The sequence below is a fragment of the Falco rusticolus genome, chromosome 10 (assembly GCF_015220075.1).
Source record: "Falco rusticolus isolate bFalRus1 chromosome 10, bFalRus1.pri, whole genome shotgun sequence".
NCBI lineage: Eukaryota > Metazoa > Chordata > Aves > Falconiformes > Falconidae > Falco > Falco rusticolus.
In genome coordinates, this window is record NC_051196.1 from 11,758,380 (window position 1) to 11,772,179 (window position 13,800).

The 13,800-nt window shown below is 42.9% G+C and overlaps 1 protein-coding gene across 2 annotated transcripts in view; it reads left to right on the plus strand.

Annotated features, from left to right (window-relative positions):
- CSTF3 (cleavage stimulation factor subunit 3) overlaps nt 1-13,800 on the plus strand; it is a 50,820-nt gene that overhangs the window by 36,056 nt on the left and 964 nt on the right. For both annotated transcript variants that reach the window (XM_037402498.1, XM_037402499.1), the window contains 12 exons: nt 2,287-2,364; nt 2,560-2,722; nt 3,766-3,875; nt 4,290-4,406; nt 5,571-5,645; nt 6,957-7,100; nt 7,196-7,298; nt 9,097-9,166; nt 10,472-10,667; nt 12,225-12,378; nt 12,778-12,872; nt 13,020-13,080. In XM_037402498.1, coding sequence (XP_037258395.1) covers nt 2,287-2,364; nt 2,560-2,722; nt 3,766-3,875; nt 4,290-4,406; nt 5,571-5,645; nt 6,957-7,100; nt 7,196-7,298; nt 9,097-9,166; nt 10,472-10,667; nt 12,225-12,378; nt 12,778-12,872; nt 13,020-13,080 — 1,366 coding nt within the window. The remainder of the gene's footprint in view (nt 1-2,286; nt 2,365-2,559; nt 2,723-3,765; nt 3,876-4,289; nt 4,407-5,570; nt 5,646-6,956; nt 7,101-7,195; nt 7,299-9,096; nt 9,167-10,471; nt 10,668-12,224; nt 12,379-12,777; nt 12,873-13,019; nt 13,081-13,800) is intronic.

The window sequence follows — 13,800 nt, forward strand, 5'->3', positions numbered from 1 at the left end:
TGAGATGGTGTTCAGCTATGATGGTTTGGACTGCCTTCACAGTGTTAACTTACATGGTCTCAAGTACATAGAAAATGCATCTTGCCATCCTTCACCTGAAGCCGTTACAGCATCAATTCAGGTGAGTCTGCTGCCACACCGTCTTCAGCAAGCGTAACCTCAGCTCTTTGGCCTTGCAGGCTAATTTGTAGCTGCACCTTTGTAGCAGATTTGTAAACACATTGGGTGACAGCTTGTTAACCCACCCCAGTCAGCAGAGGTGAGAATGCAGGACTGAGGGTAGATGCCCTGGTGCTCAGCACCATCAGGCAGGAGCGCTCATACAGCCCTCTCTGTCCTGCCTCGCACAGCTGGGGCACGGGTGCTGGCATGCTGTGGGTCAGCTGTGCACTGAGCAGGAAGGAAGGGACAATTCCTCTTTGTTGCTAATTATGCAAGTTATAGGCTTGGTGACCTCTGATGTTAATAGAGCCACTGCGGGACTCGCTATGGGCACCTGCAGCCACGAGTGGAGTGTGTACTGTAACAGCTCATCAGCCCATTGGTATTCAGGGATAGCTTGCTGACCGCTAGGAAAAATACCCATCGGCGTCTTCTCCTGCGTAGAAAAATTCCCAATCCAACTTCCCTGTAAACCGCCTCTTGCGTTCCCACATAGCAAATGAAGGCTGTCACTGCTGGTTCCCACTGCATTCGTTAATATGCAGGGAGACTGTCAAAATGATAGCTGAAACCTGCCCTGCGGCCGGGCGGCACCTGCTTCCCGCTGAGGCAGCTCTGGCTGACGCCTGTAACACCGACCCATCCCTCGGGCTGCTCGGAGCTGCTGGAAGCCGAGGGCCAGCGCTCTGCTGGGACACAGGTTTCCCTGTGTCCTGCCCTGGCTAGGCCGGTCTGGAGGGACAGGGCTGCTGCTGGCCGGTGTCCTGGCACAAGGAGGGAAATGCTCCTCACCAGAAGGGCTCTTTGAGGGGGAAGCGGTGCCCCCCATCGGTAGCCCGGCCACACAGAGGGGGTGTGCAGGGCTCTGTAGGAAAGGTTACTGGCTATCTGCTGCAACTAAAGTACTCTCAAGCTTCCCTTTAGCCTAGTCACTAGCCACCAGGTAGCAGTATCAGCCTGTCGGTCATCGGTATCTTTAATTAAACAAATGGTCAAAAGTGGTAACAGCCCTAGTGAGACAGAGAAGTGACAACCTTTGGCTCAGAAAGCTGCACAGCTGCAGCTCACAAGGCTGGCAGTGCGTCCCAGGAGAGCATTGCTGCGTTCTCAGCCCAGGCCTGGGTTAAATGGGGGCATTGGTGACTGTGCTAGCTGGCCCAGTTAGCTATCCCAGACAGAGCTTTGCACGAGTTCAGATGGTACCTTTGTTTCTGTAACGTGTCAGTACCTAGCTCGGGTGCCCGGAATAGGACTGAAAGCTGCGCTCACCTGCCCGGAAGTCCTGGCAAGCCACGCCAGCGAAATCTACCTGGACGCAGGTGTGAACAAAAGGGTGGTTGCTTCTCCTGCCATAAGCGTGGTTCTTTGAGATTTTGTTCATGCCTGGGACCCCATGGCTGGGTCTCTGTTGCTGATGTTGAGGTGTGGGTTGCGCCTGGGCGCCCAGCTGCCCCTCATCCCCCGCTGCTCTTGCTTAGCAGCACGGCACCGCCCTCTGCACCGGTGCGTGGTCCTGGGGGGCTGGCACTCTCTGCAGTGACAGGTCTCGAGTCTCAGCTGACAAAGGTACCCTATGGCAGGGTGTATGTTGAATATAATCTCTCTTAAAAGCTGTCAGTTACATCAGGAGCAGAGAAGTCAGAGCTTTGAGCTTGGAGGTCAATCTCTGTTACTACTTGTCCAAGAAAACAGAGTTGCTCATACGCTGTCTCAGTCTGCGCCTGGTGAACAGCATGCGGCAGCAAGGCAGGGAGCTGGGACTCGGACTAGGCGCTGACCATGATTCAGAAGGAAAAATGCAAACCACAAATACATTCTTTCCACTTTCACCCAGCAGGTTTATGCAAAGTTTATTGTATTTTTGAAAGCTGGAAGTAATTAAAAATACACTGAAGTGTTTCAGGTCAGTTGGGTTTTAGTAGTGAGTTTATTCTCTGATAAATCAGTTCTTGCCCATACGTTCATTAGGAGAAACGCAGTACCTTCCAAGATCAGTTTTTAAAATAACTGTCCTTCGTTGCTCACTTTTGCATCCACTTTCAAGTTTTTTTCTGGATCAAGTCAAATTCGATATTTCCAAAGTGAAATTGCACATTCCCAATTCCTTTTGTCACCCTTCTCCAGGGCATCAATATTCACTTAGCGAAGAAGATGATTGAAGACAGGAGTAGAGACTATATGAACGCACGACGTGTAGCAAAGGTACAACCTTCTTTTGACTTTTCTTTCTTCTATTTAATTCTACAAACTAGCATTAAACTTGGTTTTATTTTCAAATAAAAACGTGCATTAGAGTAAAAAGTTTGGGTATGGTAAAACATTTGTATGGTTTTTATAAAGCGTAACCAAAGTGTTTAGTGTGTTTAAATCTGCTGCTCACAAATGCTTCTGTTTCAGGAATACGAGACTGTGATGAAAGGTCTGGACCGCAATGCCCCCTCTGTCCCCCCCCAAAATACCCCCCAAGAGGCTCAGCAGGTAGACATGTGGAAGAAATACATCCAGTGGGAAAAGAGCAATCCTCTGCGTACAGAAGACCAAACTCTCATAACAAAAAGAGGTAAATAGGTACTGCGCTAGGGCATAAAGAATTGCATTTCTTATGCAAAACTCCGCGAACGACCTCCAGCATAAGTCACGACGTGGTTTAGTGTTCAGGGATCACGCTGGAGCAGAAGTTGATCAAGTTTCTTGAATTGTGTGGGTGATTTTTTTAAACTACTCTTCCGTTTTTGCTCAAGCCAAGCTGAAAGTAGTACATGGATTGTGGGGGACAGCGCTGTAGTCATGTGCCACTCAGCTTTCGTTGGAGGTCAGGAAACAAGTGGATCACAGCTGGGTTTTATGACTGATGTTCTTGAATGAGTTCTGCTTCTTCCTCTGTAGGGGAGGCAGGTTTTAGTGGTTACGAGGCCACAACTTGAATCCTGTGTTCAGTTTTGGGCCCCTCACTGCAAGAGGGATGTAGAGGGCTGGAGCATGTCCAGAGAAGGGCAATGGAGCTGGGAAGGGGTCTGGAGCACAAGTCCGATGAGGAGCAGCTGAGGGAACTGGGGTTGTGTAGTCTGAAGAAGAGGGGACTCAGGGAACCTTACTGCTCTCTACAACTGCTTGAAAGGAGGTTGTAGGCAAGTGGGGGTCGGTCTCTTCTCCCAGATAACAAGCGACAGGACAAGAGGAAACACCCACAAGTTGCACCAGGGGAGGCTTGGTGTGGATATTAGGAAAAATTTCCTCACTGAACAGGTTGGCAAGTACTGGAACAGGCTGCCCAGGGAGGTGATTGAATCACCATTCCTGGAGACATTTAAAAGATGCGTAGATGTGGCACTCGAGGGACATGGTTTAGTGGTGGACTTGGCAGTGCGAGGTTAACGGTTAGACTTGATGATCTGAAAGGTCTTTTCCAACCTAAATGATTCTATGATTCTATAAAGTTCCTGGCAATAAAAAAGAACTGCAGTTGTGTTTGTTGTAGTCAAAGCAAATTAGTGTTAATATTGTCTGATTTATTTGCTGGGGTTTGTATTTCATACTTCCGTCGTCCAAGATGGTACCATTTCTGCGCTAACAAGGAGTATTTCTTATGGTTTTTCCCCCCAGTTATGTTTGCCTATGAGCAATGCCTTTTGGTTCTGGGACATCACCCAGATATCTGGTATGAAGCTGCACAGTACCTCGAGCAATCTAGTAAACTGCTAGCTGAAAAAGGGGTAAGCACATCGCCGTGGGCTTCCTTTCTTATTTCATTACTTTGACATGGTGTACTGTTAATTTTTCCTCAATTACTTAAGAACCAAGGAGGGGGGTGTGGAAAACATTTAACACCATAAGCTGTAGCATGTTCAGAATTTTAAAATCGGGGCTGTTTTAAGAAATAAACACGTGCATTTGAAATAAGAATTATGAAAAACTATTTTAGTGTTGGCCAATTTTAGGTCTGGGGGATGAGGGTTGGGGTTGGCCTGATTTTGTGATTCCTTAAGTACTGGGGAGGAGATTATCACTTTATTGGAGCACTGCATGGAAGTTCCCTGGGACTTTTCACACACAGAAAATATTCCATAGCTTGGCCGTCATTGTCACAGATGCTGAACAATTGTATTATCATACTTATTTTATAACAGGACATGAACAATGCTAAACTTTTCAGTGATGAGGCTGCTAATATTTATGAAAGAGCGATCAGCACTTTATTAAAGAAGAATATGCTTCTTTATTTTGCATATGCAGATTATGAAGAGGTGAGCAAAAATAGTGATGTACTGATGTTAAAACCCAAAGACATCTCCCATTAATAATGTCATTTATTTGAAACATACTGAATACACAGAATTTGGTAGAATTAATTTACTGATTCTTCTAGCCTTTACCTCTTTCAGTGTTTCTGAGACTGAGCTGACAAAATGAAAAGGAAAGGCCCACTGTATGAGCTACAAAATTTTTGAAAATCTGTTGTCTTCCCACTTAAATATTGACTATATTTTTCAAATTACTATGAAATTGAAAGGCTGATAGATTTACATTTACTGGAGCATCAGCCTCTTCACTTGAAATGGGGATAAAGAACACCTTTCCTAACAAATTCTTGGGGGGTTAATGTTTGTATTTGCACGGCTGTGACGGAAGATGGGAGGCATGCCCCATACTGCAGCTTTCTTGGGAATCTCTACCCAGGCTGCCACCTTACTGCAGAGCATCCACGAGTAATGCTTCAACAGTCGTTGGGTTTGCACGTGAACCATCAGGAATAAAGGCTGTCTCCCAATGATGAGATGAGGACTATGGGGTCCTCTGCAGGATTTATTTTGCCCACTTATAACATGGGAGAGTCCATGGAGGTCCAGGAAGATCCCAAGGACCACAGGAAAAAAAACAAACAAAAAACAAAAACCCCTTTGCCCTTAAAAAGAAAAGCCTTCCTTGGCTTTCAGTGCAGCCTCTTGTATCCCAAGTGTACTAGCTATTTAGACTTTTTTTTAGGGTTGCACAATACAACTTGGGAGGGCTGAGCTGGCAGGGAATGCAATGAATTAGTTGGAGAGCAAAGAAGCTGGTTTTCCAAGCTGTCTGCACATTACTTTTAGATAGAGGTAAACAGTCCTTTTATCTCAAACACCTACAGTGGCAGTTCTGCTGCGGTATTCCTAAATTAGAAAAAGACTTCAGAGACTCTTGAAAAGCATCATGTACATAAGTACTAGTGAGATATTAATGTGAGAAGTAAAGAAATGACTGCACAAGACGGAAAATGCACCTGAGTGTAGGGACTACCATACCTAGTGTTCAGCTGGGGAAAAAAGGAAATGGAAAAAATTGAGTGTTTTCTTCAGACTGATTTTTGCATTCTCACAGGTGATTTATAATAGTATCACCAAGCAGCCTGTATTTCCCTTTTATTTACTTAGAGTCGAATGAAGTATGAGAAAGTGCACAGCATATATAACCGGCTCCTGGCGATTGAAGACATTGATCCCACTCTGGTAAGATGATCCTTAGTATTGAGTTTTTCCACATCCCTATAGATAGTCTTGAGCACGCACAAAGAATGGGGAAGTACTTACAGGAGTTCGTTGGGTCACAAGGATGATTGAGCGGGTGGAGTACTGAGATGACAGAATTAGATTAAAATTTCAGCAAGGTTGATAATTATAGCCTTTAATCCACTTAGATACACTGTCATGTGCACTTTTCTCCTCTGTCTCTCTTGGAAAATCTCTTAGAACAAGCAATGAAGTTGCATTAAAGATTTCATGACACAGCTCGTAAGAACTGGTGTATGTTCTGTTGGCTCAACTACGATTTCACTTTCCTTCCCTTAACTCATGAAAAACATGCTGCTTTTGCCCATTATCTTCTCTGCATAGAAATACACCATCCTGTGTACATACAGTTTGCAAATTAATTTGTAATGCGCCATGTAAGTATCAAAGAGTATTGTGTACATCTCCTTAAGTTACATAGTAAACAACACTGTCTGTAGTGCCAGCTGTGGTGGTACTGAACAAATGGTGTGAGAAGTAACCTGCCTTCAAAAAGTTATTTAGTTTATAAATAGACATGAGAAGGAAAAAGAATGTCTGAGGTCTAAAATTAAACAACAGGTCAGTGTCAGAGGAAAGGTATCCATTTACTGACACTTTCAATTCATTGAAGACAGATCATAACGCTTCCCAAATATGCATTTTCTGAGAAACCGTGTACCGGTTCCTCCTGTTTGAGGAATGCTGTTATTTGTGATCTAATTCAGAGTGAAGGAAAGCTAAATCCCAAAGAAATGCAAATCACAAATTGGCCACTGAATTAAAGAGCACATTCATTATTTCCTTGATTGGGTATAAATATTTGCAGACAGGATAATTTGTATCTTGGATTGTATAGCGTACAGTAAAAAGCTTCGTCAGGCCTTTGGACTGTTCTTTAGCCTTGCGGATGTCTTCACTTTATGGGAAAGATACCATTTTTACAGTAAGCCTCTAGTTCTCTGAAGGCAGCAGCTTATGTAAATTACATTCATCTACTTACCTCCCCTTCCTTGAAAAATCTGTGTATTAACTGTTAGCATTTCAAGGGATCGGTCTTGGGTATATTCCATTTTTTTGAAAAAGTATGTAAAAAGCTTTGCCTCAGTATTTATAGCAAAACAACACAGAGGTACAACAGTCTTTTTTCTATTGTGACTTACTAGCTGTGTTTTGTGAGTAAAGATTATTTCAGATATAGTAAAAAACTTTATTATATCCTAGTATTCTTTGTTAGTACTGATGCTATATAAATATTAATATGCACCTTAGGTTTATATCCAATATATGAAGTTTGCAAGGCGAGCAGAAGGCATAAAATCTGGAAGAATGATATTTAAGAAAGCACGGGAGGATGCCCGGACCCGCCACCACGTCTATGTTACAGCAGCTTTAATGGAGTATTATTGTAGTAAGGTAATCATAGGTGTTCCATTTGATACTAAGTGTCAGGAGGGTGTGTAGCTCACTGAAGCTAATAACATTTTTATTTTTTTTTCTAATGTTTGCAGGATAAGTCTGTGGCCTTTAAGATTTTTGAGCTAGGGCTGAAAAAATATGGAGACATTCCAGAATATGTACTGGCATATATCGACTACCTTTCTCACCTTAATGGTAAGCTTTAAGCTTTGAGAGGTCTAATGCATCGGTCTGCCTCCTCAGCGAGTTTAGGTTCAGGCCAAGTTCTTTGTATTTTAGTTTTGAGTCTTCTTGAAGAGCAATGAAGCCTCTTCATGAAACTCGGCAATTAATTTGAAAACAAAACCTGCTTTTTTGTCCTTATTGAAGTTCCAGAAGTACGGTGACATTAGCTCCTGATTCTACTGAATAGAGTGAGCTTTCCGAATTGTAACTCACTTGCATTGCAGCAGTTTTACAGCATCTGTTGCACAGTGGGAAGTACATTGAGGGGAAAAAAGGTCTATAGGAGGTTGAAATCAGCGTGAGAGGAGCGATGGATTAGTTGGTCTCTACTAGAATTAATTTAAACTCGCTCTCCTCAAATAGGTGAGATAAGAAAGGTATAAAAGCAACATGGGAGTCCCAGGGGAGCTGGTTTGCAATGCAGAGAGCAGGGCACAGGCACGGCACGGGGGGCTGAGGAGCCCTGGGCAGGGGCTGGCGGGGCAGCAGCAGGTCGCTGTGTGGGATTCCCTGATGCAGGAGTCAGTAGCGATGTTGTGAGGTGCTGCGGGGAGCAGGGCCTGGCAGAGACCTTTGCGTCCAGCTGTCCTGGTCCATGTTTCGTTTAAACAATTAGGCAATTAGAGAAGAGGGGGAAAGAGCGCTTTGTCCCAGGCTGCTCTTCTGCCCAGTCCTCTCTGCCAGGTACCTATTAGATTTTCTGATTTCTTCAGGCATTTCTTAAAGCATTCAATACTCTAGCTCAGTATTTGTAGCAGAAGAACACAGAGGTGTAACACAGTCTGGGGTTTATTACAAATTGCTAGCTCTGTTTCGTCAGCCAGCCTCCACGCCGGTGCTGGGAGCGCTGCGCTGCGGGATCTTCTGTCCCTCTCAGTGCATTCCGTAGGCACCAGGCACGTCAGTCTCTCCTGTCAGACCACAATAGGTGTGGGGGTTTTTTGCCCCAGGCTCTGAAAGTCTGAACAGATTTAGAGCTTTTTTTTCTCCTGTGAACAGGGATTTTTTTTTGGCCTGTGAAAGTATATTTAACTTTGCAAGAAATTATTTTCACTCTATGTGAATATTTGCAATGCCTTTCCATAGACTGCCAACAGAAAAAAATACCTTAAAACTTGCGGATGTGTTGCTCTGTCTTAGCAACCCAGCTGACTTTACTGAAAAAAAAACCCAAGAAAATTGATCTCTGAACTCCTGTAAATGTAAGACGTGGTAAAATGGACGGCGAGAGAGACAGGGCAGAAGGTAGCAGTTTTAAGAACAAACCCCCCAAACCACTCCATTCCCCCAGCTGGTAATGTACAAAGGCTGACTGCTCACTGGGAACCAGGTCTAGTGATTTTGGGAGGACTTCTGAGAAATGTACAAGCATATTTAAAAGGAAAGTAATGAATGGAAAGGCCAAATGTAAAATTACTGAGATATGCCTTTATGATAATCAAAGAAAATGGAAAAAAAACCCAGAGAACCTGAAGAGATGCCAAGCAGTAGGTGTGCTGTTACAAAAGAACTTGTATTAGGATGGGTTTGTTGCTATCAACAAAAGTAAACTTTCAAATAACAAACTCACCGTAGGATTTAACATTGGTGAAGTTTTCAGTAGGCGTTCAGATTTTTTTTCTACTTACTGAAATTCAAATCCAGGTATCAGAATGTCAGCTGTACGTTTAATTCAATGTAAACATTTCTTTGAATGGACATGATTTTAAGTTGTCTTTAATATATTTTACTCAGTGTGATTTTTCTTTTTTTCTTTCTATTTTTAAAGAGGACAATAATACAAGAGTTTTGTTTGAACGTGTTTTAACTTCAGGGAGCCTTCCACCTGAGAAATCTGGGTACGTCTGCAAAAGCAGTTTCACTACACTAAAAAAGATACATAACCCCTTTCAACTACAAACACCCCAAAGAAATTAGAAAAATGAACAGCAGGCCAAAATTAGGTACATATGTTCCTTCCCCTCTTCTTGGTGTCTAAAACAGTAACAACCGTGGCAGGTTTGTGGAAGTCCCCATCCCACCTGCAGTGAAGTTTGTTAATTTATTGCCTTTAAAACCTCACTGACACAGGACTGTTGGGGATGGAGTGCAGAACCCTCCTGCACAGTGAGGATTCCGTGGTGTGAGCCGGTGGCGTGGCTAATGATGTGTATCGCTCACCAGACGTGTGCGTTGGGTAGATGGGAGGGGGAGCTGAGACCATCTTTAGGAGCATTATGTTAGAGAAGGCGACTCAGGAATTTATTAAGGAGAATGCCGAACAGCTCCCAGCCAACTGAAAATAAAATAGGGAAAGAACCAGAGAAGGCTTGCTTTAACCACTCACCGCCACAATTTCATTACTACTTCTAAAAATTTATTTTGCTGAAAAAACGCTTGTCAAACCCTCAGCAGTCCAAGTGTTCACCGTTATTATTCTGGTAGACATAGGCATCAAAACTGAGAAATCAAACATCACAGTGCTGTGCACGTTCATTCTGCACTTTAATTCTGATGCTTTGTGAGAAGTATTTTTATGTCCATTTTAAAAGTGAGAAAAAGCAAGAATTTAAAAGCTGAATCTTCCTCGAAGGTGAACTCCAGAGCTAAAATGAAGGTTGAATCAAGTCCAGAAATACAGTCAGGTGTTGCTTAAGTTATGTAGGAGATTTTCCACATAGAAATAAGCAGTAACTCTGATATTTGGAGCAATGTAAAATTCTGCAAGTGCTGCCTGTTGTGTTACAGTGTATTGCTCTTGCCTGCTAGATTTTGGTAGTCTGTGCCAAGGAACCAAATCATATGAAAAGTCCTTCACATATCAGGATCAGAGTGAGATTCTGTGTAGCGGGATGAGTAAAGTTTGTGCATCTTACATCGATGATAAAAACTTACTTCGAGTGCTGAAGTCATTTACACCTTTCTAATCCCTTCCTTTCCACAACAAAGGCCTTTACAATTCACTAGATTGAAAGCTTCTACAGAAATACATAAGGCACTGGGAAGGTAATGCATGTTATAGATGCATCTAAAGTAAATAATAGAAGTGGTCATGTGTTCCCAGATCACCTCCTTCAATCTCTCCTCTCATCTGTTTTTTAATTGGGTCATGATCAGTAATTCAGTCTCCTTCAGCAACTCTCTATTTATCTGTTCTTTTATAGGGAGATCTGGGCTCGGTTTTTAGCTTTTGAAAGTAACATTGGTGATCTAGCTAGTATACTGAAAGTTGAAAAACGGAGGTTTACAGCATTCAAGGAAGAATATGAGGGTAAAGAAACAGCTCTGCTGGTAGACAGGTATAAGTTCATGGATTTGTACCCTTGCTCTGCTAGCGAACTGAAGGCCCTTGGTTATAAGGTAAGTGGGTAAGAGCGCTTCATTTTACTGTTATTCTTTTCAGTCCTAGCAAACTGAAGCAGTATCTTGTTTAGCACTTGCTTTACACTTTTTTCCCTTGATAGAAAAGAGGTAGAGCAGGCCTGGGACGCCTCCTCCTTGTCCTGCTGGCCAGCAGAGTGCCGGGCACTGTGGGCCAAGGGCAGAAAGGAGCCAGGAACACGACTAACAGATGCAGCTTCTGTGTTCCTATTTACCCCTCATCTTCCCGTGGAAAGGGTGATGCGTTAATGCCGTCGCCACTCAGCTGCAGGCCTCCGACTTAAACCTGAGCCCCTTCAAAAACCAAAATTCTTTTGGAAGCTTGTAGAACCAGCTCATCTGTATGAAACGCTGCAGGCTGCCCTTCCACTCCAGCCGGCAAAACTCCGCTCGCTTCATTGAGAACTGTATCAGAACAAGCATGCTGCAGTCCCAGTGACTGCTGCAAGTGGCTGAGGAAAATTATCCATAGGGATCAGTGGCTGCCTGCTTTTTTTCAGTCGTTTATTATGGCTAAAATGCTTTAGTGCTACTATTTGGAATTTTAAGTCTAGGCCAGGGACCCGTATCTGGTGGTCTTCCATCAGGTTTCTGACCACATGTATTTTAACTTCTATTTTAGTCATGTGGAAGGCCGTAACACTTCGGAAACCATTAGAATAGAATCAAATAATGATTTTTTTATTATTTAAAAAAAAAACAACAAACATGGTGTAAAATAGGCTGCTAGAGAAGCAGAAGCAGCTCTGTTGTTAGAGGAACTGCTGTTTCCCATTTGTATGAACAGGAAGAGAGCCTTCAGTTCCGATCTCAAAAATAGGGCCTCAGCTGCCGTTTATTTCTTACACAGAAAAGTAATTTTGGAAAAATACAGAAGTCATTAAAGTTAGCAAAGCAGCCGAACTGTTGGTCTTCACACACTTGTAAAATGATCAGATAGGTGGAAATAAGAGTCACGCTGAGCCACTGAATACTCTTAACGCAGTCGGGACAAAGTTACCTTGAAGCTCCAGGTGTGCTGCCAGGAACACATCTTGATAAACGCCCACGAGTTGGTGCGTACCTAAGGTGATTTAGCCCTCAGGCTGATTTCTGTTGCTTATAATGTGCCAAAACATAATCCTGTTTGAACTGATGCTTTGCACACCTGCTGACTGCCTTATGCTTTATTTCTTTTCCAGCTAAAGCAATCTAGGGAATGAAATGAGGGAGAAATCATAGTTGTGAAGGCCTAGTGGTCTGCACCTGTTCGCCTAAATCTTTTTAACCCAAAAAAAGGACCTACTCAAAAATGACAAACATGGTCCCATTCAGTAACAAAACCAAGTGTTTCCACTCCCAGCTGGGACACTGCAGGACTAAAATATTGGATGAAAATGTGCAAGTTTTGCCCAGATGGCCTTCTAAGAGGACATCTGAAATGATAATGATGACAAAGTGAGAATAAGCGACTGGTCTGGAGAGATGTTTTGTTCTGTAATTTAAACCAGCAACATGATCATGCCAAGCTCAGTGCTCTCTAATTGGCTTTTGCAGGATGTCTCCCGTGCCAAGCTGGCAGCTATAATTCCAGACCCTGTGGTTGCACCTTCCATCGTGCCTGTTCTCAAAGACGAAGTAGACAGAAAACCTGAATACCCCAAACCAGACACTCAACAAATGATTCCATTTCAGCCAAGGCACTTAGCACGTAAGTCAGATGTTCAGTCAGAAGTGGTTATATTTCACCTGGCAGCAAGTTATTAACCTCTGTGTTTGGCAAACCTAATCACAGAGACTTTCCTAGTCTTCAGTCATCTGAACGCGTACTTAAATTTTAGGCTGTTATTTAATTGGCTTGCTAAAGGCGTATGTACTTTACTGAATACTAAGGTCACATGGAAATAAATATAAGTAGTTTGAGGTCTGGTAAATGGTAATAAGCTGTTACACACACTGCTTATAGACCTCAGATCACTGACTAAACAATATGTAATTAGTAGAGGCAAAAGTGACAGGGTAGTAATTATTTGCATCAAATAATAGTGCTGCAAAGGCAGTTCGAGTCTAGCTGTCTTGCAGTGGCTTCATACAGGTTTTTTCCCCACAGCTCCAGGTTTACATCCTGTCCCGGGTGGTGTATTTCCCGTTCCACCGGCAGCTGTAGTCCTCATGAAGCTCCTGCCACCTCCTGTTTGTTTTCAGGTTTGTTTTAATGAATTCTGAAAACTTGACGAAGTTGTAGAAGAGGTTCTGTTTTAACAGAACCACAGTGTGTATCACTCTATTGAAAATAATGTTCTAAACTTTTTCTCTTTTTTTTTTTTTTTGGGGGGGGGGGTAACAATTCAGGGTCCCTTTGTTCAAGTGGATGAGCTCATGGAGATATTTAGAAGATGCAAACTTCCAGACAGTAAGTTATTTGTTCGCTCTGGAGTCTGTGATAGTGCTGCATATGACTTTGTTTTACATATGGATATTGCTGTCTAAAATCCAGACCTCATTTACAGATGCGTAATTATTATTTAAGAGTATACTGTTGAACTGGCTACGTTTGTAGGTTGGAATCAGCATAGACATGTTTGTACATTTAACTCTGGGAAGATCAGCAAAAAGTCAAAAAGCTGAAAATCACCAGCTGCTACTTAATAACGTTTTGGTGGTAGCCATTAAAAGAAAGGAATGAAGATGTTCAGAATATCCTTTAAAAGCAGCAAGGCAGGATTGTAACTGTAACATTAAATTATGAATTTGCAGTACGGTAAGGTTCATTGGAAGGCGTAACTGAATGCACGCTGTTGCAGTGCTTGAGAACGACTCAGGAGCAGTGTTTTCTGAGCTCCTGCAAAGAAGGCAGAATTCTGAAACATAAAACCAGGACAGATCCATACTCCCGGCTCCATGTAAACTATGGCAGATGATAGTAACCTGCTTTTCACCCCTTCTGTTAGTTTAAGGAGCAAATGCAAAGCTAGCTCGGATTTAACTTCTTTTAGAGTGGAAATAAAACATCTATTTGAATTATACAGGGTCTTTTTGAAGCTTTCCCTGTTGATAAGCAGAAACTGACTTGCTGTGCATGCTTTCTGATGAATCATGAACTAGTTACGCTGCTTCCCTAACAGGGTTTTTG